Below are 22,805 nucleotides of genomic sequence, written 5' to 3'. Positions count from 1 at the left end.
GTCTGCCGGGCAAGTGCACTGTCCCAATAGAAAAAACCTCACAAAAAAAAAAAAAAAAAAAAAGAGAAAATTCTTCGATTGCCATAGTGTTTGTCTGACATGAGAGAGATAGAGAACCCCCAGTGATGCATTGTCACACCACAGTCCTTTTTCTTCCATTTCCCAACAAAGACCAATATATAGTTAGAATCTGGGCCAGCAGGTGGCATAGGGGTTAAGGCGCTGGACTCCCACGTGGTCAACCATGGTTTGAGTACCAAACCTGGCGGCTTCAAACTCTTGCTGGGTACGTGTGCATACATGCTCAAAATCCTAAGAGAATGGTGGAGAAACAATTGTGGCATGATCATCCTCCGTGTGTGTGTGTGTGTGTGTGTGTGTGTGTGTGTGTATGTGTGTGTTTGTGTGTGTGTGTGTGATTTCTCACTTTCTATTTCTCTGTCTTCCTTTCTCTGTCTCTCCAGTGAGTACAAATGCCCTATAGTAAAAACAAAACAAAACAAAACAAAAAAACTTGGAACCAGCAGGTGGCATGGTGGATAAGGTGTTGGACACTCCCACATGGTTGATCATGGTTCGAGTCCTGAACCTGGTAGCTTGCTTTCTCACTTCCTCTCATTCTTTCTCTCTCTCTCTCCCTCTCTCTCCCTCTTTCTCTCTGTGCATCTTTCTCTGGTCAAATTAAAATAAATGAATGAATAAATAAAATTAAATAAATAATTCTAAAAAAAAAAACTCTACCAAAAAAAAAACCCATGTATGTGTGTGTGTGTATACACACATAGATTTCCCCAAATCACACTACTATCAACATAGTCAGAATCATTTCTAAAGTTGATCAACTTCTGATGCTAAACCAAAGTTTATGACCAAAGTCATGACATTAATAACATTAGAATTTCACTATCACAGTGTTTATATCAATGGCATGCAAACTACAGTCTTGTAGTTTGATCCATTATCATGTTTACACATTGATTTTGGCTTCTCTCCCAAGACAACAGCAGAGTTGAATAGCTGCAAAGGAGACTGTGTGCCCCACAAAGCTTAAAATAGGCGACCTGGCTCTTTACAAAAGAATTTGTCACCATCTGGCTTGTATTATTTGCCTTGTTGTGTCTGCTGGTCTCTCTGGCTCAGCTGTTCAGAAAAGAGGAGAATCGTGTTTCTCACCGAGGGGGTTGCAGAGACGAATGATCTAGGCCATGATTGTTATCTATGGCCCAAGGATTCCTGAAATGGCTCATAAATGGGATTCAGAGAGTCTCTAAAGTAGATGTGAAAGAAAATACATTCATCTCTATCTTTCCAAGTATTTTGAAGATTGAAGGGAGGGGTTTTAATCTAAGCAATCAAAACAATGTAAGGTTCTAGGATGTTACTAGGCTCATCTGACGTTAGGCAGTAATCCTCTCCCAGGTTAGGACATTAGAAAACTTTCTTGTAGGAATTAGAAATAATAAACCTGGCAACTATGATTATGAACAACTCTCTCTCCTTCTCTTTCTTTCCCTGGTTATAATGGACCTAGCTTAGATTAGAAAACAAACAAACAAAAAAAAATAGGTGAGGCAAAGTTCATGGATCTTCTGGGTTTAATATCAGGCTTGGGTTCAAACCCTGGATCACCCGCTTAACAGCTACTGCAGCTTGGATAGTTGACTCTCTTCAGGCCTCTGATGAGAGACAAGACTGGGTGGGGCTTTGTCCATTTTGTGTGTAAGGTTCTTGCTAATAGGAGAATAATGCTGTGTGAGGACGCTGTATCTGTATTTCCCCAAAACACATTTTTTTTAAAAAAAGAATTATTTAATTTTATTTATTCATTCATGTATTTTAATTTGACGAGAGAGAGAGAGAGAGAGAGAAAGCCACCAGCTCCCGGACTTCAAGTCTGGTGGGCCCTGTGGGAGTGTCCAGCACCTTAACCACCATGTTATCTGCTGACCCTCCCCCAAAATACATCTTAAAGAGTGATTTTGTTTTTTAAGGAAGAAGAGGCTTCAGCTACAAAGGCTGGAGCTTGTTCAAAATTTGTGTTTTCTCCAACTCAAAAGTCTGCCTTATGGGGAACCAGCAGTTAACGTAATGGCTATGTCGCTGGACTCCCACGTAGTCGACCACGGTTCATGAAAATTTGTATTTTCTCCAACTCAAAAGTCTGCCTTAACAGCAGTTAGCGTAATGGCTATGTTGCTGAACTCCCACGTAGTCGACCACGGTTCGCGTCCCAGACCCGGTGGCTTAAAACTCACGCCGGGCATGTGTGCGTGCGTGCCCAAGATCCCGAGAGGAGAATGGAGGAGAAGGGATTGCAGCGTGACCATCCCCCCTGGGGGGTGATTTCTCACTTTCTGTCTCTATGTCTCTCTCTGTCTGTCTGGCGAGTGCACGCGCCCTATAGCAAAAACCTCTCCAAAAAAAAAAAAAAAGTCTGCCTTATGACATTCTGGAAGACCATTTACAGCACGTCCAAGCAAATCCATTCCACATCATTAAAGAGGCTTTGGCTAAACCATGTATTCGCACAAGGGTCAACAGGTTTATTGTCTGGAACAGAGAAGACAGAAGCAGGCCACTGGCCAAGGGCATCACCTTTTCTAGAATCATTGCAATTTTTTTCTTAATCAATTCGGCCAGCCTTTGGTTTTGTGTGCATTATGGCTAACTGGGTTTATATCATCCTTAACACTCTCCTCAGGCCTGTAAGAGAATGACCCTTGAAAGCCTGGGTTGATCTGAGTCACCTTTTGCACTTACACATTATTCTTTGTCTAACTGTCTCTCGCTACATTATATTGAAATATTCTACACATATAACTCCCATAAAGACTTTCAGCTCCCCAATGGGCAATCTCTCTCTTACTCATTCACTCACTCATGTTCTAGAACACAGTGTACATAGTAAAACTTTGAAAAATTTACAGTGTTTATCATATGACAGACATTGTCCTATGTATTTTTAGCATACTATTTTATTCTCACAGGATACCCAGGAATAAACACTATTATTCTAAGTCGTAAAATAAAGAACCTAAGGCACAGAATAGATGAGTAAATTGCCCCAAATCACACTAATATTAAATGACAGAACTTGGAACAGGTCCAGAAAGTCTAACTTCAGACTGTATACTCAATCACTAACCCTATCCTGCCTCATAGATCCTCAGTAAATGTTTATGCAATGAATTTGAACATTACTCAGCACAAATCAATTCATACAAACATATGGTCTTGAAAAAAAAGATTGGTCTCAATGTCTCAGCTTCTTAAAAGTGTTCTCAAAATAAAGATAATTGACAGTAGGCAAAGTTTTCTAAAAAACATCAACAGCTTTGATTTACACATTACACAAAATCCCATTCAACCACCAAAGGCCTTCCCAGGCACAAAGTCTCTTTAGCACAGGTGTGGACTGCTCCTGTTTTAGTAATCAACTGGTCACTTTTTACATACTTCCATGTATAACAGCAGAAGCTCTTGGATACAAAGTCTAGGAGGTTTTATGGGCTACTGCTTGGTTTCTGTTTTCTAATTGCTGGCATCAGCTGGAAAGGGTTTGAGCACTGACTTATCCTCGAACTAGACTGCTGCCTGCCAGCATCTCCCCCAAAGTTGTTCTGAGTGAGCAGTAAACATCATTAGCAGACACAACCACTGCTAGTATCTTTATTCAGGCCAGGGATGTATACAGGGCACAACCATTTTGAAGTTTCTCATAAAAGCACTGACTAGTGAAAGAAAATGAAAAAAGATTTTAAGCCAACCTGGACCAGGAGGAAGTTTCATCAGAGACCTTCAATACTCTGGTGTTTACAGAATGACCTCGGCATACAGTGAGGGGGAAATAACTCCCAGGTGGTCTGCGAGTGTCCTGTGAAATGCGGAGGGGCATTACAGGGACTGGGTACCACCTGAAGTCTTACGGTGATTTGTGTAGGTCTGTGTGGAAAATTATAATAATAATGTTGATGGTAAATCCACACAAAAGACTTTAATTTTAACAGCTCTCTAAGGCACCCACTGAAATAATGTTGGCAATGATGATGGTGACAATGATATGGGGATACTTCAAAATGTCTATAGAAAAATAGAATTAAAGTATAAGTTTATTTGGGTGCAAAATGTATGAAATTCACGCATATTTTTTTTCATAGTATGCATTTTTCCAAGAACTTTTTGAAATCCATTTACATTCATGAATAAATAAAATAGGATAGGGGCACTGAACTAATTTTGTTTTCTAGTTTTAAAATATTTAAAATGACGAGTAGTAAAATCAGATATATTATCTTAAAATAGCTGAAGACCTTGGCGTTGGATAGAAAGTGGACAAATATGGAAGAGTTATTGCTAAGCGAAGCAAGCCGGACTATAAAAGAGAACGAATATTGAAGATTTACTGCTCAGCGAAGCAGGCCAGACTATGAAAAAGAGGCCCTGCCTGCCCCGACTCAGTATATACTGAATGTCTGCACTCTATGGCAGGAACTGGAAGACTGGAAGACAGAAAAGCATGGAGAACAAATGTAGGTACTAGAGACAGTGTAAGAGGGTGGCAAACGAGGGACAGTGAGAGGAAGGGAATCAAGGACCAAGAAAGAAATGAAACATTTAAGGGTCACGAAAATGGAAAATAATCTGTTGATGATAATATGTATGGTAATATCTTTAACTAGACTAATGTTCAGTGCATCCATGCTGGGAGAATTCATTTTGCACGCTGTAATGATATACAGTGATTGAGTGCATAACAATAAATAAAATAGCTTAAGAGTGTAGAGAACATTGTTCACCCACTGATTCATTCAGCCTACTTTCTGTTCCCACTTCTTACACTTCTTGCTTGCCATGCAGGAAACTCCTCTCACCTCACTTTGTGAGGTCTTTGTGGTACCCCAAAGTGTTCTGCCTGCCCTAATTTTCTTCATGGAAGTCAGAGGAGGCTTTGTTGGCCAGGTCCGTCAGCTCAGTGCCCTGGTGAAGACAAGGGGCAGGCACATGACTTCAGCTCAAGCCTAGCTGTAGGAAGTCCTTTCCCAAGGACTCTCGTGTGAAGACAGAAAACACCAGTGTCAGTTTTCCCACTCAGTCTTGAGAAAGCGCTCAAGACAGTCTGTCCAGACGCCCATTTCCTGTCTGCTGCCGGCCTGCTTCTTCATGGCCCTTCCATTCCATGTACTTCCCCACACTCTTCCAGAAGTTCCCCCCTTTCCTCAAGAGATCCCACCTCTGTTGCAGTGATGTGTCCCTCTCAAAAAATAAGGGTCATGTACCAGTGGGTCAAAGAATCAAGTATAAAACCATGTTGATTAAATTGGCCAATTGGGTCATAAGTGAGAACAGAAGCTGGAAGAGGACACAGAATGGAGATCCCTGGGAAATGCCTGGGAGATGGGCAGGTTCTGCTGGGATGCTAGGGGTGGCAGGGCCATCAGAGCCCAGATGAAGGTCCCCAGGGCTATGGCGTCAGAGAGACAGACTGAGTGAGCCTAGAATCACAAGGATGGGGGATGGTCACAAAGAATGTTTACCTTTATGACAAATTTAAGGCTGTAAGTTGATACTACTATATTTAAAAACTTCTACACCACAGAAAAATAAGGTTTAAAATAAAGCAACTAGATCACAGACTACAACTTAGCATGCTGAAAAATTCTAAAGAAACATATGCCATCTCTCTTCCTCCCTGACGTGTGCTCATCTTTCCCATTCACGCGATTAGATGATGAAATTTGGCTTATTGGTTTCACTTTGTTCATAGCTGATTTTACAGTCCAGTTCATCATTAAGGGTGTTTCCATTGGGATTCACAAACCCAGAAACCTCTCCTTGAGTCTTATTTTTATAAATTCATTCAGATTAAAATCTGCATAATACTACTTTAAAAATCTAAAGTTAAAACCAAACTAAAATTACATCTCTCTTTTAAAATTTTACTAAAAATAATTTTCTGGATTAATAATTCTAACCAACTGCAAAGCCATGCAGCTGGAAACTCATCACAGACTCATGTCAACTCATCTGCTTGGAAGCAAATATATAAGCAAAGGAATGAATAAAGAGGAAAAGATTCACTTTTACTTCTGTCAGCATACCTGAACAGGGACTCTCTTGACAGCCAAATGTCGTTCTGTTTCACGGTTTTCCAAGAGAACAGCAACAGCAACAACACGGTGGACACAATCAGGCTAGTGGCCCCGCATCGATTCAGCCAAGTGCAGAGCTTGCTCAATCCATGCACGACAAGGATGCAGTAGCCCATGCTGGAAAGTAAGGTACAAAGAACAGGATTATCTTAGGGGTGCAATGAACTCTCTTGAGCCCCATCTCCTATATTAGTAACTTTCAAATAGAGCTTGTTCTGTGATAGAGCGATGAATAAAAACTCCCCAGTCTTAGCCAACATTTACACATTAGTTCTCTAAAATGCCAGTGCTACACTGGCAGGCCAGTTCTTTGGCACGTGTAGAGAACAAGTTTGTCTGCAGTTTCAAAGTGCCCTGCAGTCCTGCAGGTCAGCCATCACGAGATGTCCCACATGGACATTCTTTTTTTCTTTTCTTTTCTTTTTCTTTTTCTTTTTTTCTTTCTTTTTTTTTTTTTTTTTTTTGAGAGGTTTTCGCTATAGGGCACAGGATAGAGTTTTCTAGAGCTGGATCAAACAACTCAGGCCTTCTAGGGACCATGGACATTTTTTTTTTTTTTTTTTTTTTTTTTTTTTTTTTTTTTTTTTTTTTTTTTTTTTTTGAGAGGTTTTCGCTATAGGGCACATGCGCTTGCCAGACAGAGAGAGAGAGACATAGAGACAGAAAGCGAGAAATCACCCCCCAGGGGGATGGTCACGCTGCAATCCCTTCTCCTCCATTCTCCTTCTGGGATCTTGGGCACGCACACACACGCGCCCAGCGTGAGTTTTAAGCCACTGGGTCTGGGACGCGAACTGCAGTCGACTATGTGGGAGTCCAACGACATAGCCATTACGCTAACTGCTGGTTCCCCCACATGGACATTCTTGAGTCCTGAATGGATCCTCTGATCCATGCTCCCTTCTCTTCATTTCACTGCTGCTATATAACCATTTGGCCTCATGTGTCCAAATTTGGATCTGTGTAGCAACAGCAGGTCACATCATGGCTTGGTAGGGGATAGTTCGAGAGCTCCCTACCATGTCCTAGGGAAATGCTGGTCACTGAGGGGCATCAATCTGCTTCCAGATGTGCCAACTTGTATATCTCCCATTCTGGTCAGCTAAAATTCTTCCACCCACAGGCCAGCTCCTAAGTCATGCAGCTTGGAACATATCACAAACATGCTGTATTAAAACGATTCTTCTGCAGACTCTGCCCCAGCTTTCCCAACAAGCACAGAGTTCATGTGCTCAAGTGGGACTTTGAAATATCAATAACATGTCTCTGAAAGCCTCAGGTGGCTGGCTCTGTGGCTCAGTGGGAATGTGGTGCTCAAGAGAAGTCAGACTCCACATGGTAACTATAGTTTGACTCCCTGGCTTGGTCAGCCTGAAACATGCTAAGTGAGCATGCGAGTGCCCAAGATCTGATGGGCAGGGCCTCTGACTTGGTGCAATGTGGTCTCTCATACCCACGGAGATGCATCCTGCCTGCCAAGTGGACCCAGAGGAAATTAACTTAAACACATCTCTTTTGAAAAAACACCTCTCCACTCTCCTTCTGCTCTCATTCTTAAAAGTGTATTCTTTGGTATCACAAGTAGAAAAACAAGAAAGAAGCATTAGAAATGTCTGTCTTGGAGACCCTGGGAATCAAGTGACAGCTCCAGCTCCCCATTTTGAGGCCCACAGGTTGTTTGATCCAGCTCCGTAAAGGTTTAGGGTTCATAGTTTGGCCAAGGTGAGTCACCATCTTATTCCCCGCGGTGGGGGTGGGGGGACACAATGATTTGATCCGAGGCCATGTCTCCCTTCCCCCACCGCAAGCATTGGATTCGACTGCACAGGTGGCTTGTAGCAGCCTTGTATGTACCAAAGAAAAACAAGAAACACACACACAATCAAAGACCAAAATCCAAACAATTTCTTTTCATCGCTAGAACTCCCATGTCCAACCTTAAAATTACAGAGCTTTCCTACAGACCTTTGTTGTTGTGTAACTGACCTCGCTCATGCCATGACTGTCCAACACTATTGGTTGCTCAAGTCCAACAGGCTGCTTGCCACCTATTCCCCTAGCCCGTGCCAGATCCCAGCCCAAACCGAGCAGGGTGCTTCTAAGAAGGGCCATATGAAAGCACTCTGGGCTCCATTCTTTTATTCAAGAAACACCTACTATGTACCAAACACTGTCACAGAGATCAAGAACATATCAGTGAACAAAACAGATAATAATCCTGATCCTGGTGGAACTAATATCGGTGGGGATAAATAGCTAACAAAAAGTAAATAAGGGTTGGCCCATGGCCTAGTGGTTAAGGGAACCAGATCCCACACAGTCAATCATGGTTCAAACACTGGCCCCTGGGGCTTGAACAAAACAACTATTAAAACCTCACTAGTCTGTGTCCTACCTTCTAGCAGAAAACAAAGCTACCACCTGGCAGAACAGTGGAGAAGAAAAACTGTTCAACAATTCCTGAGCCAAGGCCACAAAAGGGGCAGAAAATGAGGATAATGAAGATAACAAAAATAATCAGCGATTTTCGGTTTGTGTGTTTATTGAGCACTCTCTGTGTGCGGACGCTGGGCTAAGTGCTCCATTTGAGGCTGCCTCATTTAAAGGGGCTGCCTCATTTGTAGGGTCTGGAGCAAGGGCAGAATTTTAAATGTTATATCTAATTAAAAATTATAATCCTCAGTATCCTCCATTTCCATGACATAAATCTTACATGCTTAGAGGAGTTCAGTAACTTGCAGCAGTTCCAAAAATGTCAGCTCTGAAACCTTCTTCCTGTAACACCATGATTACATTACCTAGGGTTTGGTAAGGTTTTTTCTGTAAAGGGACAGATAGGAAATATTTCAGGCTTTTTGGGCCGTGACATCTTCAATTCTGTCTCTGTAGCAGAAAAGTAGCCATCGACACTATGTAAATGAATGGGCACGGCTGTGTTCCAATAAAATGTATTCATAAAAACAGGCACTGGGCTGGATTTCGCTTGGGGGCCAGACATAGTTTGTTCACCCCTGCCACAACCAAAACAAAGCAGAGCGCCATTCCTTTCCCATCAGCCCAGGCATTTATATCAAGTGACATGCTCCTTCGTCTTTTCTAAAGTCGTTGTATTGACAGATGGTTTAAAGAAATGTTAAGCCATATAAAATAATCTCTAGTTAGGTTTGCAGATTTCTTAAAGAGTATCACATTCATAACAACCTGACACAAATTTCACAGAGATGAAGCCGTTTCTCTATCATGAAACTTCATCTTTCAACATCTGCTTTAATGCAGATCTCAGCAGCAGGGGAGAGAAACGTTCTCTCTATGGCTAAGGGCAGGACAAAGTTTGATTTCAGCAGTGGGAAATTCAGCAAATGAGAAGCTACATGCTTTTCTGGCCTCCAGGGAGATGAAACCAGAGCCCGGCTAGCTCTGGTTAGTCTGGTTATGGAAACTCGGGGATGCTGACTACAGACCTCTGCCCAGAGCACAAGGGAACCAGTACAGACCACTGATGCTTGATAGATATCAAAACCTGGAGAAGCAGAAGGCAAGCCTGGCTGCCAAGTTTATGGATGAATTCAACACTAAGATGCATCTTCAACCATGTTTGAGAAGCACCACTGCTGCCTCAGAGAACGGAGGGAAGCCAGCACAAACACCGTCTCTCAGTCTTAGGCTGAAAGTACCTCCGATTTTGACTGGAATTTTATGGACAGGCTGCTTAGTATGCGGAGCTTAAATAACTAAAGACACTTGCCTTTCTCACTTACACTTTAATGATGCACATTCAAAGAGAATTTAGCAGGAAACACAACCAACAATGTCTGTCCCTTCACATTAAGATAAAGAATATTTTAAATCTGTGGGTTGACACCTCTGTTAGCAGCTAGTCATTGTGCAATAGCACAAATGCACCTTCATAAAATTTGCCCAATAGCAGTTAAGTGATAAAGCGATCACATTTAGAGCAACCTGAAAGATGACAACTTTCTGCTTCTGACCAAGCATTTTATAACGTTTGGTATGGCTTGACTTTCTGTTTAATTTTATGCAACAAAGATGATCTTTTTGCTATTAGGTAGAACTGAAATTCTACCTTTCAATTTATCTGTAAGCACAAAGAATCCACTGCACAAAGAATCCACTGAGAGTATTCATAAATACTACTATTATGAATACTATGATAATACTATTAATAATGTTATTCATAATGCAAGATTGATACAATTTACTGTTTTGTTTCTTTAACGAAGTCCTAATTTAGACTAATTTTAAATGAAACTTGTCCTGAATTAACTTTATTCCAATCTGTTGAATCCCCACCTGGCAAACTATTGATAGTAAGAGTTTCTTCCAGTCTCATAGATCGGTGACCTGAAATGGTGAGGAATAAAACCCTGGAGTTCTAAGCTGAGTACAGGTACGGGATGCCATAACTCAGAAAGTCAATGGGGACCCCTAAGATCAGATCTGGACTGGAAGCTGTCAGGTTCTGTGAGTCAAGACTCATTATCCCTTTCTCCTCTTGTCCTTTCTTTCTTTTACTTCTTCTTTTTTTTTTTGGAGAGGTTTTTGCTATAGGGCGTGTACACTCACCAGAAAGACAGAGACAGACAGAGAAACAGAAAGTGAGAAATCACCCCTCAGGGAGGATGGCCACGCCACAATCCCTTCTCCTCCATTCTCCTCTCAGGATCTTGGTCACACACGCACATGCACCCGGCGTGAATTTAAGGCACTGGATTCGGGAATCGAGCTGCAGTCAACTACATGGGAGTCCAGAGACATAGCCATTATGCCAACAATGGGTCTCCACCCCCTTGTCCTTTCTTTATCTCAAACATTCTATAAATGCGAAATTTTCAAAAGACACTGTATTTGGAAGTGAGAGTTTACCCCTTTTCCAAGAAGAGTCCCTGAAGGCATTTTCCTAGCCCCCCATCTAGGTGCTGTGCTCCTGTATAGGAATGAAAGCTTCTTTACAAGTCATTCTCTGTCAGAGAGATTCCTTCCGTTCCTTTCCAAAATATCTACATTAGAACTGGGAGAACAATGCAATTGCTTCCACCTTCTGAGAATGTGTCTAATTCCCTTTAATCTCTTGGAAAAAGAGAGCCTTCCTCCTCAACCTCGCAGTTTGTTCACTTACCAATTTTAAACTTTACGGACCCTCTGGTGGTAAATCGGCAGGGATCTGGCATTGGAACAGCCCCAGCTTACATGTCAGCTCCGATGCTGTTTTTGACCTTGCATACATTATTTAGCTTTTCGAGTTCTTATTTCTTTCCTACAGACAGGGACTCAATATGTCATGGTCCTCCAGTCACAGCCTCCAGAGTAGTTGGGACTCCAGGTATATGACACTGTGTCCAGCTTTTTAGGGTGGACTGGGACTTGAACCCAGAACTCCCTTATGGCCTCAGCCTGCCGAATAGCAGGAATACCAGTGCAGTCTGCCACAGCTGCATTCTATAGCTCTCAACTTCTCTGTTTTGTAAAAGGAAATAATAATCATACACAATGTACACAAAACGATAATTGTGGAAAATGCCTGATACATATGAGACAATAAATGATAACATCAAGTTTTTGTTTTGTTTTAAGAGAAATTTTTGCTTAGGGTATATGTACTCACTGGAGAAACAGAGACAAAGAGTAATCAACTCCCACCCCCACCTGGGGAGGGGATGGCCCTTCTCCTCCATTCTCCTCTCACGATCTTGGGCGCCCATGCACACACACCCAGCATAAGTTTTAAGTTGCCAGGTCTGGGACCTGAACTGTGGTTGATTACATGGGAATCCAGCAATGCAACCATTATGCCATCTGCTGGTTCCAACATCAAGGTTATTATGCTATAATAATGTCATCAGGCAATTATTTTCTGCTAAATGGAGTATGAGACAGGAAATGTATGAAGTCTGTATGTATTCTATGTAGAAACATGTCTCTATTCTGGGTCCCCATAAATACAGTAACTTCCCTAGGACGCTACAGTTTTGGGTACAGTGTTCTAAATACAGACTTCATGTTTGGAGGTTCACGATAAAGAAACAAGAACTCACTAGAGAATAAAGAGTCTGGAAGTGAGTCAAGGTAAGTGGGTTCTTTTTACCATGCCTGAGTTCTGTGGCCACAGGAGAGTTGCTTAACCTCATGGAATCTTTGCAATTGTTATCAGAAGAACTTCACATTGCTGCTACATCTATGTCAAAGGGTTGCTGCATGGAATACATGAAATAATTTATGTGACTTGTTCTGTAAACTGAAGGTGCATTTCAAGATATCAGTTTTCTTAGGTGTAGTGCTTTTGTCTTCAGGTGTGCTTTTAGTGTATTACTCTGTTTGCTAAACGTCAGTGAAATATGGGATCACATCTGTAAATACCCCTGAAGCAAAGTAAATTTTTCAAGTCCAGATTGACCCAGAATGTCTATTTTTGCAAGACAGTTCCAAGTCTTTTAAGAGCATTCTTAAAAACTGCTCTTTTTTAGGGTTTTTGCCATATATTATGTGCACTTGCAAGAGAGACAGAGACGGTGCAAGGAAAAATGAGAAATCGCCTCCAATGGGGGATGACTACACTGCAATCCCATCTTCATTCACCTGTTCGGACTTTGGGCATACATGCACATGTGCCCAGTATGAGTTTCAAGACCTCAGATTCAGGACTTGAACTGTGGTTGGCGAGGGAATCCAGAGCCTTAACCACTATGCCACCTTATTGGTCCCCTAAATTGCTCTTTTTAAAACTTCAAGCTTCCTTGTACAGTATTATATGCTTCAAAAAGATTTCACACATCACTTTTATGGCACGAGAATGACATAAAGTGAGATATGCTGATAGTACGTATGATATAGGTAGCCATACATTTATGTTAATGTGTACTCAGACACTACAGAACCAAACTACCACTTAAGCAAATCTTTCCTTTCACTTACCATTTCAAATCTCTCTCTGCTCTGCAGTGTATTTCTTTGTAAAAATGAAGATTCAACAAAGTGCAATGTCTTTGGTAAATTCATGTACCACAAGGAAGTTAATAAGAAACCTCACCCGTTGGAGGTTCAGGCCAGTTGTTTAAGGATCGAGACAATTTATATATCTTTGCACCCTAAGTACCTGCCATAAAACAGGGGAGGGTTCAAGAGTGTAGCTGAACCTTGTCGTTGAAAGGTATCAGAAGTTAACATGAAAACAAAGGTGAACGTAAACATCAATCAACCCAAGTTGGGCCTGAAGATAGTAAGGCCCTGATAATCTATCTCTAGGAGAACAGTCCATGTTCACCACCTGGTAGCTTCCCCTTACTGAAACCTGTACTCTAGGCCTGGCTTCCTTTCCTCCTGGCCTTGTTCAAGTTCTCATCGACTCCTAAAAGATATTTGTCTAAAGCCAAGTAATTCTAAAGTTACCTCTAAAAAAATTAGAAAGCCACCTTTTCCACTAGCCTACAGTACTCATCTTTAGGTCTTGAATCCCATAATTTCTTCTTCCACAAGTCATTACATTCTATAGTTCAGAATCTTTTTTTTTGGAGAGGTTTTTGCTATAGGGCGTGTACACTCACCAGACAGACAGAGACAGACAGAAAGCGAGAAATCACCGCCCCACCCCCCCTCCAGGGGAGATGATCATTCTGCAATCCCTTTTCCTCCATTCTCCTCTCAGGATCTTGTGCACGCACACACACGTGCCCAGCGTGAGTTTAAGCCACTGGGTCTGGGACTCAAACCATAGTCAACTACATGGGAGTCCAGTGATATAGCCATTATGCTAACTGCTGGTCCCCAGTTCAGAATCTTCACTTTGAAAGCAAAGGCAAACTGGACTGTCTGCTGTTGTACTCCTCCCTATTCCCCTATATTTTACAGGCCTCACAGACATATACCCTATCAAGTCATGGGTCCATTGTCCTTTGATTCACTATGACCTATCTTTCTACAAATAAATAAATATATAATTTTTCTTTTTTTAAATCAGGCCTCTATTGTGCTGGGAATTCTGAGAAGTACAGACACACAAACTGGTGGTCCCAATTCTCATAAGAATAAAACAATGGGAACCAGTAGCTTAAAACTCACACCGGGAGCGTGTGCGTGCGTGCCCAAGATCCCGAGAAGAGAATGGAGGAGAAGGGATTGCGGCGTGACCATCCCCCCTGGGGGGTGATTTCTCGCTTTCTGTCTCTATGTCTCTCTCTGTCTGTCTGGCGAGCACACGCGCCCTATAGCGAAAACCTCTCAAAAAAAAAAAATATATATATAAAAAAAAGAATAAAACAATGAAGATTTCCAAAAGGATATGCAGAATTGTCTGAGATTACTAAAATTTGCATAAGAAGTCACTAGTTTTTTTTTTTTTTTTGGAGAGATTTTCACTGTAGGGCGCGTGTGCTCGCCAGACAGACAGAGAGAGACATAGAGACAGAAAGCGAGAAATCACCCCCCAGGGGGGATGGTCACGCCGCAATCCCTTCTCCTCCATTCTCCTCTCGGGATCTTGGGCACGCACGCACACGCGCCCGGCGTGAGTTTTAAGCCACCGGGTCCGGGACACGAACCGCGGTCGACTACGTGGGAGTCCAGCGACATAGCCATTATGCTAACTGCTGGTTCCCAGAAGTCACTAGTTTGAGATGTATTCCCCTGTGAAGAACCCAAAAGGAAAGGCAGAAAATAAAGTCACTAGTAACAAGGGATCATGATGGAAGATAGGCTGAAATGGCAACATGTATGTCTACCCACATCATCCAGGCCAAGTCATGGCAGCTGTGCAGGACACCGGGCATGCCACGTCAACACCTGGGTCTCATCCACCCACAGAGGCATGTCTCATCACCCCCTTCAGTATGTTTCAGAACACTAATCTGCAAGCTAGGGTTGTTCACTTTGGAGTTCACTTTTGAATTGTTTGCCTTGGAGTACTTGAGGTTATAAAAAAAATGATGAAGATTGCAAATCCAAAGGAGGAGGAGGAAAGGGGAGGGGGAAAGAGAAAAGGCCTATTCCTCTGTTGCTTTAATTTCCTTTGACGTTGATTCACCCAATCTTCTCCTTTGTAGAAAGCAGACTGAAATAATGACATGTAATTACTTGGCATAGCTCACATTTTTCACATATATTCTCTTATTTCATCTCATCTGAATCTAAGTTATATTCCACATTTGACTTTCAAATCCTGGTTTCCAAGACACTTGCCGTTCACTATTTAAGACCTAACAGGCATTCCTCTTTTGTAACTAACTGCGTTCTGTTACATTAAAGTCATGATTCCAGTTCAGTAAATCCATATGTAGATCCTGGGCTGAGCTTAACAGTCTGGCCAACTGGTACACAGCCTAACTTCATTTTGACCACTGATCTGTACTAATATTATCCTTATCCAAGATCGACAGTGTCTAGTTTTATAATACATTCAGTTGAGTCCTTCACCCAGTTCTTCCTGTTTCCTTTCCCATCATGATCTTCCTGAAGGACTCCAGATATGATGGCCTTCGTCCAGCTTGGTGCAGTCCCACGTCCCTCCCTATCTGGGTAATGCCCTGGAGAATATCCGCCACTGGAGAATATTTAGCTTCTAGATCTCATACCCTCTTTGGAGTTCAGGTCTCAAAGGCCTAGATGCAACCATTCACGTGTCTGTGCCCATGCAAAACAAAAGGCACAAACACATTGGTGTTCTGAAGAACAACTTTAATTGTCCCTTGAATTCTTATGTAGGTAAATAAACAGACTCTGGCTGTTTGACACTGGGGCTTATCCACTGAGATGGGAGACATGAGAATGAACAGAATGAAACAGGAAACTAGGGAAGCTTGACAGTCTCAGCTTTCTTTTAAATAGGGTAACCTGGAAAATGCCATACTTAAAAGCATTAGAATTTTCCTATGAGGTAAAAAGACTTCTTTATTTCTTTTCATTACCCACATTTTTTTTCCCATTTACTCCCCTCCAGTGGTGTCATGAACTTTTATCTTGCTCTTTCTCCTCAGATCATATGGTGCCCTCACTTTATGTTTCTTACGTATCAGTCCACGGCGTTTCTCCTTTATCTTTTATCACTCTTGTTATGAAAATCAAAGGTGGCCATGATAAAAATGGTCACAAAGTAGATTCAGTTAAAGAACAACTGAGTAGACATGGATAATTCTGTCCACACATATGTCTACTTGTGTACAAAAGGGCTGGTGCATTTGTCTCTGAAAACTACGAATCGATCTGCTTCCAAGGTGTTTACTTGAGTGACTCATGGACAAGCCCAATTTGCCTTTTATGCCCTTCTACTGTATTGCACTATAAAAATTTCAAACAAAGAACCAAGTTAAAAAGGCAGAGATTCTGGGTGGCTGGTGGTTAGGGTGCTAAAACCCACATCACCGACTACACAGTTCAGTCCCAGACTTGGCTTGGAAAATATACCAGGTGTATGTGGGTGACTGCCCAAAATCCCAAGAGGAGAATGGAGAAGAAGGGATTGCAGTGTGGCCATCTCCCATGGGCAGTGGTTTCTTACTTTCTTTTTCTCATGTGCACTATAGCAAAAAACTAAAAACAAAAACAAAAAGGTAGCCATTCTGAATACTGTCTCTACTTGATTCCAAGACTTCCTATTATCTGTCACTGAAACTATCAAACTCTACTGATGTGGCTTGACACCGTACCATCCTTACCTGTCATGGATTTACACAAGACTCAGTACCACTTACCCCTTCCGGCAGTCTGATCTTGGCCTTGCGTCCCTGCTTAATATTAGTCTTTCTCCTAGTCTTTCCATGACGTCACAGTGCTCAACAAACATGTGACCTGCTCTTGTGGGTGGCATCCTCTCATGGTGAGCTGACTGCACTGTTAATCCTCAAAGACAGGGATCTCGCTCATGTCTTCCTCCTCTGTGGCTGGAGTCCCATTTATTCCCTAAAACGCATTCCTTGATGCTCGTCTATGTAAAGTTCTTTTTCGTTGAGAAAGAGGTTTTTGCTACAGGGGATGTGCACTCACTGGAGAGACAGAGGGTGATGGAGAGAAAGAAAGCTAGAAATCACTCCCCAGGGGAGATAGCCATGCCACAGTCCCTTCTCCTCCATTCTCCTCTTGGGATCTTGGGCACACGCACACACACACACACACACGTGCCTAGCGTGAGTTTTAAGCCTCTGGGTCCTAGACTCAAACCAAGGTTGACTATATGGGAGTTCAGTGACATAATCATTACGCCATCTGCTGGTCCCTCTGTGAACTCCTAAACATCCCATTTCTGCTGTTTGTGAGGACACTCCATTACCTGACAGTGGTGGCCCCACTCTAATGCTTCCTGACCACTTCCTAGTGCCAGGCTCCCAAAACCCTGTCTCATGGCAGAGGGGCTTTTCCCTTCCTGACTCAACCCGGGGGACACATTTGACCTTCTTTACTGGGCTTGTCTGGCTGAAACTAACCAGACCTAGGCAGATGTGCCACAATATGTGAAAACAAAACAAACAAACAAAAAAACAATTGCATAAAGTTTAACTTTATACAGCTTTATACAGCTATTCTAAATCATACAGAATTTGAGATCCGGACCTGCAAGGGGCCTTAGAGATCACATAGCACAGTGGTTAGAAAGTTTTTAATTTCTTTTTTTTTCCTTTTATATTTTATTTTTTATGAATATGTACAATGATTATTTCTAAATTAGATATTATAATAAAATAAAATTTTTTTCATAGTTCTTGACAGTTTATAAACAACTTTCAAAATTTCAAAATACTGAATTTTAAAGATAATGTTCAGAATATTTCTTATAATTTTGTATAATTTTATGACTCTATAACAACAGAAGCAGTATGGAAACTAGTATAATTTTCAAAATAGTGGGGAATGAAGGGAGAAGAGAAGGACAACAGAAATACAGGAAAGATGAGATTTCATAATTTTGAAAAACTACAAAGATTTAACTTTATAAAAAAACTGACCATATTGTTTCCTTTCTCCTTTCACCACCTACTTTATCCCCAGTGGCAACCCTGCCATGAAGCTTCAGCCAGCATTTGGGAACCAGCCCTTCTCCTGGATGACAAGTCCGTGTGTGGCAGACTGGGCCCAGCTCAGCGCTCCTCCTGCTCAGTGTGTTGAAGTAAGATTCTGTGTTGTCAGTTGACAGAGTTAGCAGATTGAGTCACTCTCAACCCATCATCACTCTCACCCTTGAGCTATACTGAAGAAGCCTATGCATGGATGGCTCACTGGAAGGGGGTTCCCAAATCAGATAACAGGTAGTGCACCTTCAGAGGTCATGGTTCTCAGGCTGCATTGTTTCAATAATGATTTGTGGAAGATTAAACATCTAATTTCTGGTCTGGTCACTGTAATGCGGGCATTGCTATGTGATACTGGAGCCATATGGGAAGACCCAGGGTTCAGATCCTGGGTTGACCTGAATATGCTAGGTGCACCTACTGTGACCTTGGCTGGCTAGAAGGCCAAGGTCCCTGTCTGTCTCTGCCCGTTTGTCTCTCTCATGAAGATAAGTAAATAAAACTTTTTTTAAAAAAATTCTACTGTGAGTTGAGAAGATATGATTTGGAGATATTTCTCAAATTGAATATGACCTTTTCCTTATCTCCTACGTCCATACATTTAGGGATTATTCAATATAAATGGCATGTCTTTCCAAGACTGTGAGTGCCTTTTATTTTTCCCTTTTTTCCCTCAGATTTCTGCTAGTCAATGTCTCCTTGTATACCTGCAGTTTTTCTTGATCAGTTCTATCCTACGATACTGTTTCTGCCTTCCCTTCCTGTCTATCCTTTTCCTCTCTCTACTTTTTCAACTTTTCCCCAAGTTTTTCGGGAATCTTCTCTGTGACAACGACATGAACTACTCATCCTTAATCTGGTATGTGAACACATTCTCAATCACCATCACATAATTTGAGAATGTCCATCAACTATTTGTGCTTCACCAATTCTAAGAAACTTTCATCCCTTGAAGCATTTGAATGTGGATTTTATAAAATACAAAGACAAGATAGTGATAAAATTATATGCTTTTCTTGGGATAAGAGTAAGAGATCAAAATTTCCACAAAACAATGAGCTCATTCTTAAACTTTCCTATCTGTTTGGAAAGGATATCTGCAAAACTGGCATTTATCAACAGAAGAAAAGATTATTTCAATTTCTTTTGGTGGTAAAACTCTGATATTAAAGTCATGCCGTGCTAAGCAGATAGCCTATTTCTGTCCCTTCTATCCACAGATTTCAAAGTGCAAATGAGAGGATGGTGATTTGGGGCCGTTTTCTGGGTTAGGATGGAGGGAGAACAGAAGTCTGAAGATTTAAGTGGCTCGTTCATTGTTAGGCACAAAGACGGAGGATGAAAGAGCACTGCTGGTCAGGCTCACTCCTGGCTTTCTTCTAAAATGGCCAAATCAACCCACTGGGAAGGATGGGGCCCACCCAGGCTTCAGTGAAGCAGTTGTGGCTTCGGCAATATTCACGAATGAGCATCTAAGGCCAGGATTTGGTGTCAATAGCTTGGGAGAAAATAATCTAACAAATAGAAAGTTCACCTTCCTCAGAAGAATTACTCCCTGAACTTGTTCCTCCATTTCCTATTCTTCACTAGTTTTTAAGACAACATAGAATTTTCACATACAGATGATTCATATTTTCAGGAATGGCACCAAGTACATCATAAAGATCTTTTCCTCAAGGACCTGGGTTCTAATATTGCGGAAAATGATAGTTTATTGTCAATGTCAACAATGTAGAGATTCACGAAGAGAAGATTTTTGTGTGTCTCAAGGGTTTAGAAAATGCTCTTCTTCCATGTTCATGAGAAAGAAAGAAAGAGAGAGAGAGAGAGAGAGAGAGAAAGGGACATCGCCAGGAGGGGATGGGCATGCCACAATCCGTTCTCCGCCATTCTCCTCTCAGGATTTATGGCACATATGCATGTGTTCAGAGTGTTTTTCAAGCCACTGATTCTGAGACTTGAACTGCACAGTTGGCCATATGGGATCCAGCTGCCTTAACCACCACACCACCTACATGGCTGGCCTTTTCTGTCCTTACTGAATAATATCCGTCAAAAACCTTCACAAATTGTGCTGAGGACACAGAAAACAAATAAAATGCTGTCTTACCCTTAACCAAATCAAAATTAGATGTTGCAAGGTCGAAAGAACATTGACAGGTATTTGGTTTGAAAGAACCAAAGATTCTGAAATTCATGTCTTACTATATATTTTTGAACTCTAGTACAATGTCAAAAGTAAAAAATAATGACTAACTTATAATATCTTGGTTAATAATGCTGCCTTTTTTTTAAAAAGTTCATTCTTATAGAACTTTTAGAAGTTATTAGAGAACCTACAGAAGAATGAACTTTTCTAAAAGGCAGTGCCATAAGCCAAATATTAATTTGAAGGACCTTACTATTATTGCCATTAAAAATGAGAAAATCTGGGTGTAAAAGTTCTAGGTCCTACTCAAGGTCACACAACCAGGAAATGGCAGAACCAGGACTCTGTCTCCTGATTCAACGACATGTTTTTAATCATCTGAACAGAAAAGTGGCCTTGGAATGATGACATTTGAATAAGACAAGAGAACAGCCAAGCTTCAGCACAGTTCAAATATTTGTAGCTAAGAGGCATTATGTAATCACATTTATCTGAATGCTCTTTATAATTTTTCAATCCTTTTTTTTTTCTCAAGGACATATATTTTTGAGATTGCTCTTATTTTTCAGTTAAAGATAAAAAAGACAGAAAAACGTTCATGACAATCATGCTACTGAACCATAATAATTTTATGAAAATCAACAAACATTTCTATAAAATTATTATCATATTTAACTAATAAAATATCTGAACAGACAAGTTGTAAATGATTGTTGCTAAAATCCTGAATATACTTAACTTAGTACTTCACATTTAACTGTGAACGGGAGGTAACATTTATAGCTTGCACCTAGGGGAAAGCCCTTGTGGATATATGTGCACAAACTCAATACTATGTAGTCTTTGGAGTGGCTGTTTGTACAGCAGGGGCAATAAAAACCTCAGCTTCATGAGGATCTAACTGTTATAAACATGCAGGAGTCTCTCTGGAACTGTCAACGTGGATGACAGAGGACAGGTCTCATAAAGGGAGAATCAGGTGCAATAATTACCTAGGCATGTAAAGGACTCTCTCGGCCACCACAAACCCCACCCTGAAGAAGAGATTGCTGGCCGGAATGAACGGGAACACCAGGAACAACAAGCCCACTAAGACTTCCTTGTGCTCCAGTCTCTGAAACACACAATAGTGAAGGGCAAATTAATTTTTTTTAATTCCATTTTCGTCAGCTTTTGTCCATCTTTTTCATTTCCCAGTTCTCAATGAGGGAGCCAGTAAGTTAAACCTTTTGGCTAATGTGCTGAATTTATCTTAGAAATCCACAGGCTAAAACCACTGGCATAGCAGAACATTCGCACACATCCCACCACCCAGAAACGTCGGATACTGCGCAGTACGGGCCGTGACCATAGCTCGCTTTCCTGGCTGTCCCTACAGCAGCTCTGCTTCTCGGTTCCGTCCCCTCTCAGATTCCCTGTCACCCTGGTTTTGGGGAGAAAAGCTGCTAGACAGAATCAAGCAGAGAATCCCCACTAAGACACCAGGGAGAATTTAATTATTATAATGTCCTCTCTGAAACAGAGTGCATTAAAATAAATCCTGCCCAAACAAGCAAAGCTTAGCATAAAGGAAATTAAATGCTAAAGGTAAAATGTGAATGACCAGCGAAGGGGATCATTTGAGCTGAAGATTTCTTGGCACCTCTCAGACTAAGCCAGTAAACAAGTACTTATTCCATCATTTTTTTGAAGTCAAAAATAATTACACTAATTCATTAAACTGACAAAGAGTCTTTGTCTGATATTGTATATGTTAATTTGTAAAGACTTTTCTGTTACTTATAATTAACTAAAAAATTATTATTATTTTTAAATTTAAAGAATTATTTCCTTTAATTTTATTTAATTCCTTTTTTAATTTCACCAGAGAGGGACAGAGTATGTGTGTATGTGTGATGTGTGTGTGAGAGAGAGAGAGAAACTGAGAAAGCAAGTCACCAGGTTCAGGACTCAAACTACAATCAGTCATGTGGGAGTCCAGGGCCCTTAACCACCATGCCACCTGCCAGCCACTAAAAAATTATTTTTACTACTAATAATATGTTATAATGGACATTGCAAAAAATAGTTTATATTTTCACATGTACATATGGTATAGATGCATTTGGAGATAATTCTATTTAAAATAGACCTGAATATGTTTGACAACATTACCACTTTTTTAAAAAAAAAAAAGTAAAATGGACCCAGCAGGTGGCATGGTGGTTAAGGCATTGGACTCCCACGTGGATAACCACAGTTCAAGCCCCAGACCGGGTGGCTTGCATTCGCCCTCCCCCTTTTTCTCTCTGCTTCTCTCTGGTCAAATTAAAACAAAATAAATAAATTAATTAAAATAAACAAATTTTAAAGAAATGGAGCCAGTAGGTAGCATGTTGTTTGAGGTGATGGACTACCATATAGTCAACGGTGATTTGTGTATCTGATACAGTGCTTGAAAAACACACCAGGCACGTGTGCACACATGCATGCCCAAAATCACAAGAGGAGAAAGGAGGA

The 22,805-nt window shown here is 41.2% G+C and overlaps 1 protein-coding gene across 1 annotated transcript in view; it reads right to left on the bottom strand.

Moving 5' to 3' along the window:
* Window positions 1–22,805, bottom strand: part of TMTC1 (transmembrane O-mannosyltransferase targeting cadherins 1) — a gene marked incomplete at its 5' end in the record, with an annotated part of 320,118 nt that overhangs the window by 101,651 nt on the left and 195,662 nt on the right. Inside the window, 2 exons of the mRNA XM_014587030.2 lie at window positions 6,099–6,266; window positions 21,299–21,420. Coding sequence (XP_014442516.1) covers window positions 6,099–6,266; window positions 21,299–21,420 — 290 coding nt within the window. The remainder of the gene's footprint in view (window positions 1–6,098; window positions 6,267–21,298; window positions 21,421–22,805) is intronic.

This window comes from Tupaia chinensis, unplaced genomic scaffold (genome assembly GCF_000334495.1).
Source record: "Tupaia chinensis unplaced genomic scaffold, TupChi_1.0 Scaffold000028_1, whole genome shotgun sequence".
In the NCBI taxonomy this organism is placed as follows: domain Eukaryota; kingdom Metazoa; phylum Chordata; class Mammalia; order Scandentia; family Tupaiidae; genus Tupaia; species Tupaia belangeri.
The sequence above is the reverse complement of the archived record's forward strand: the minus strand, read 5'-3'. Positions and strand labels throughout refer to the sequence as shown.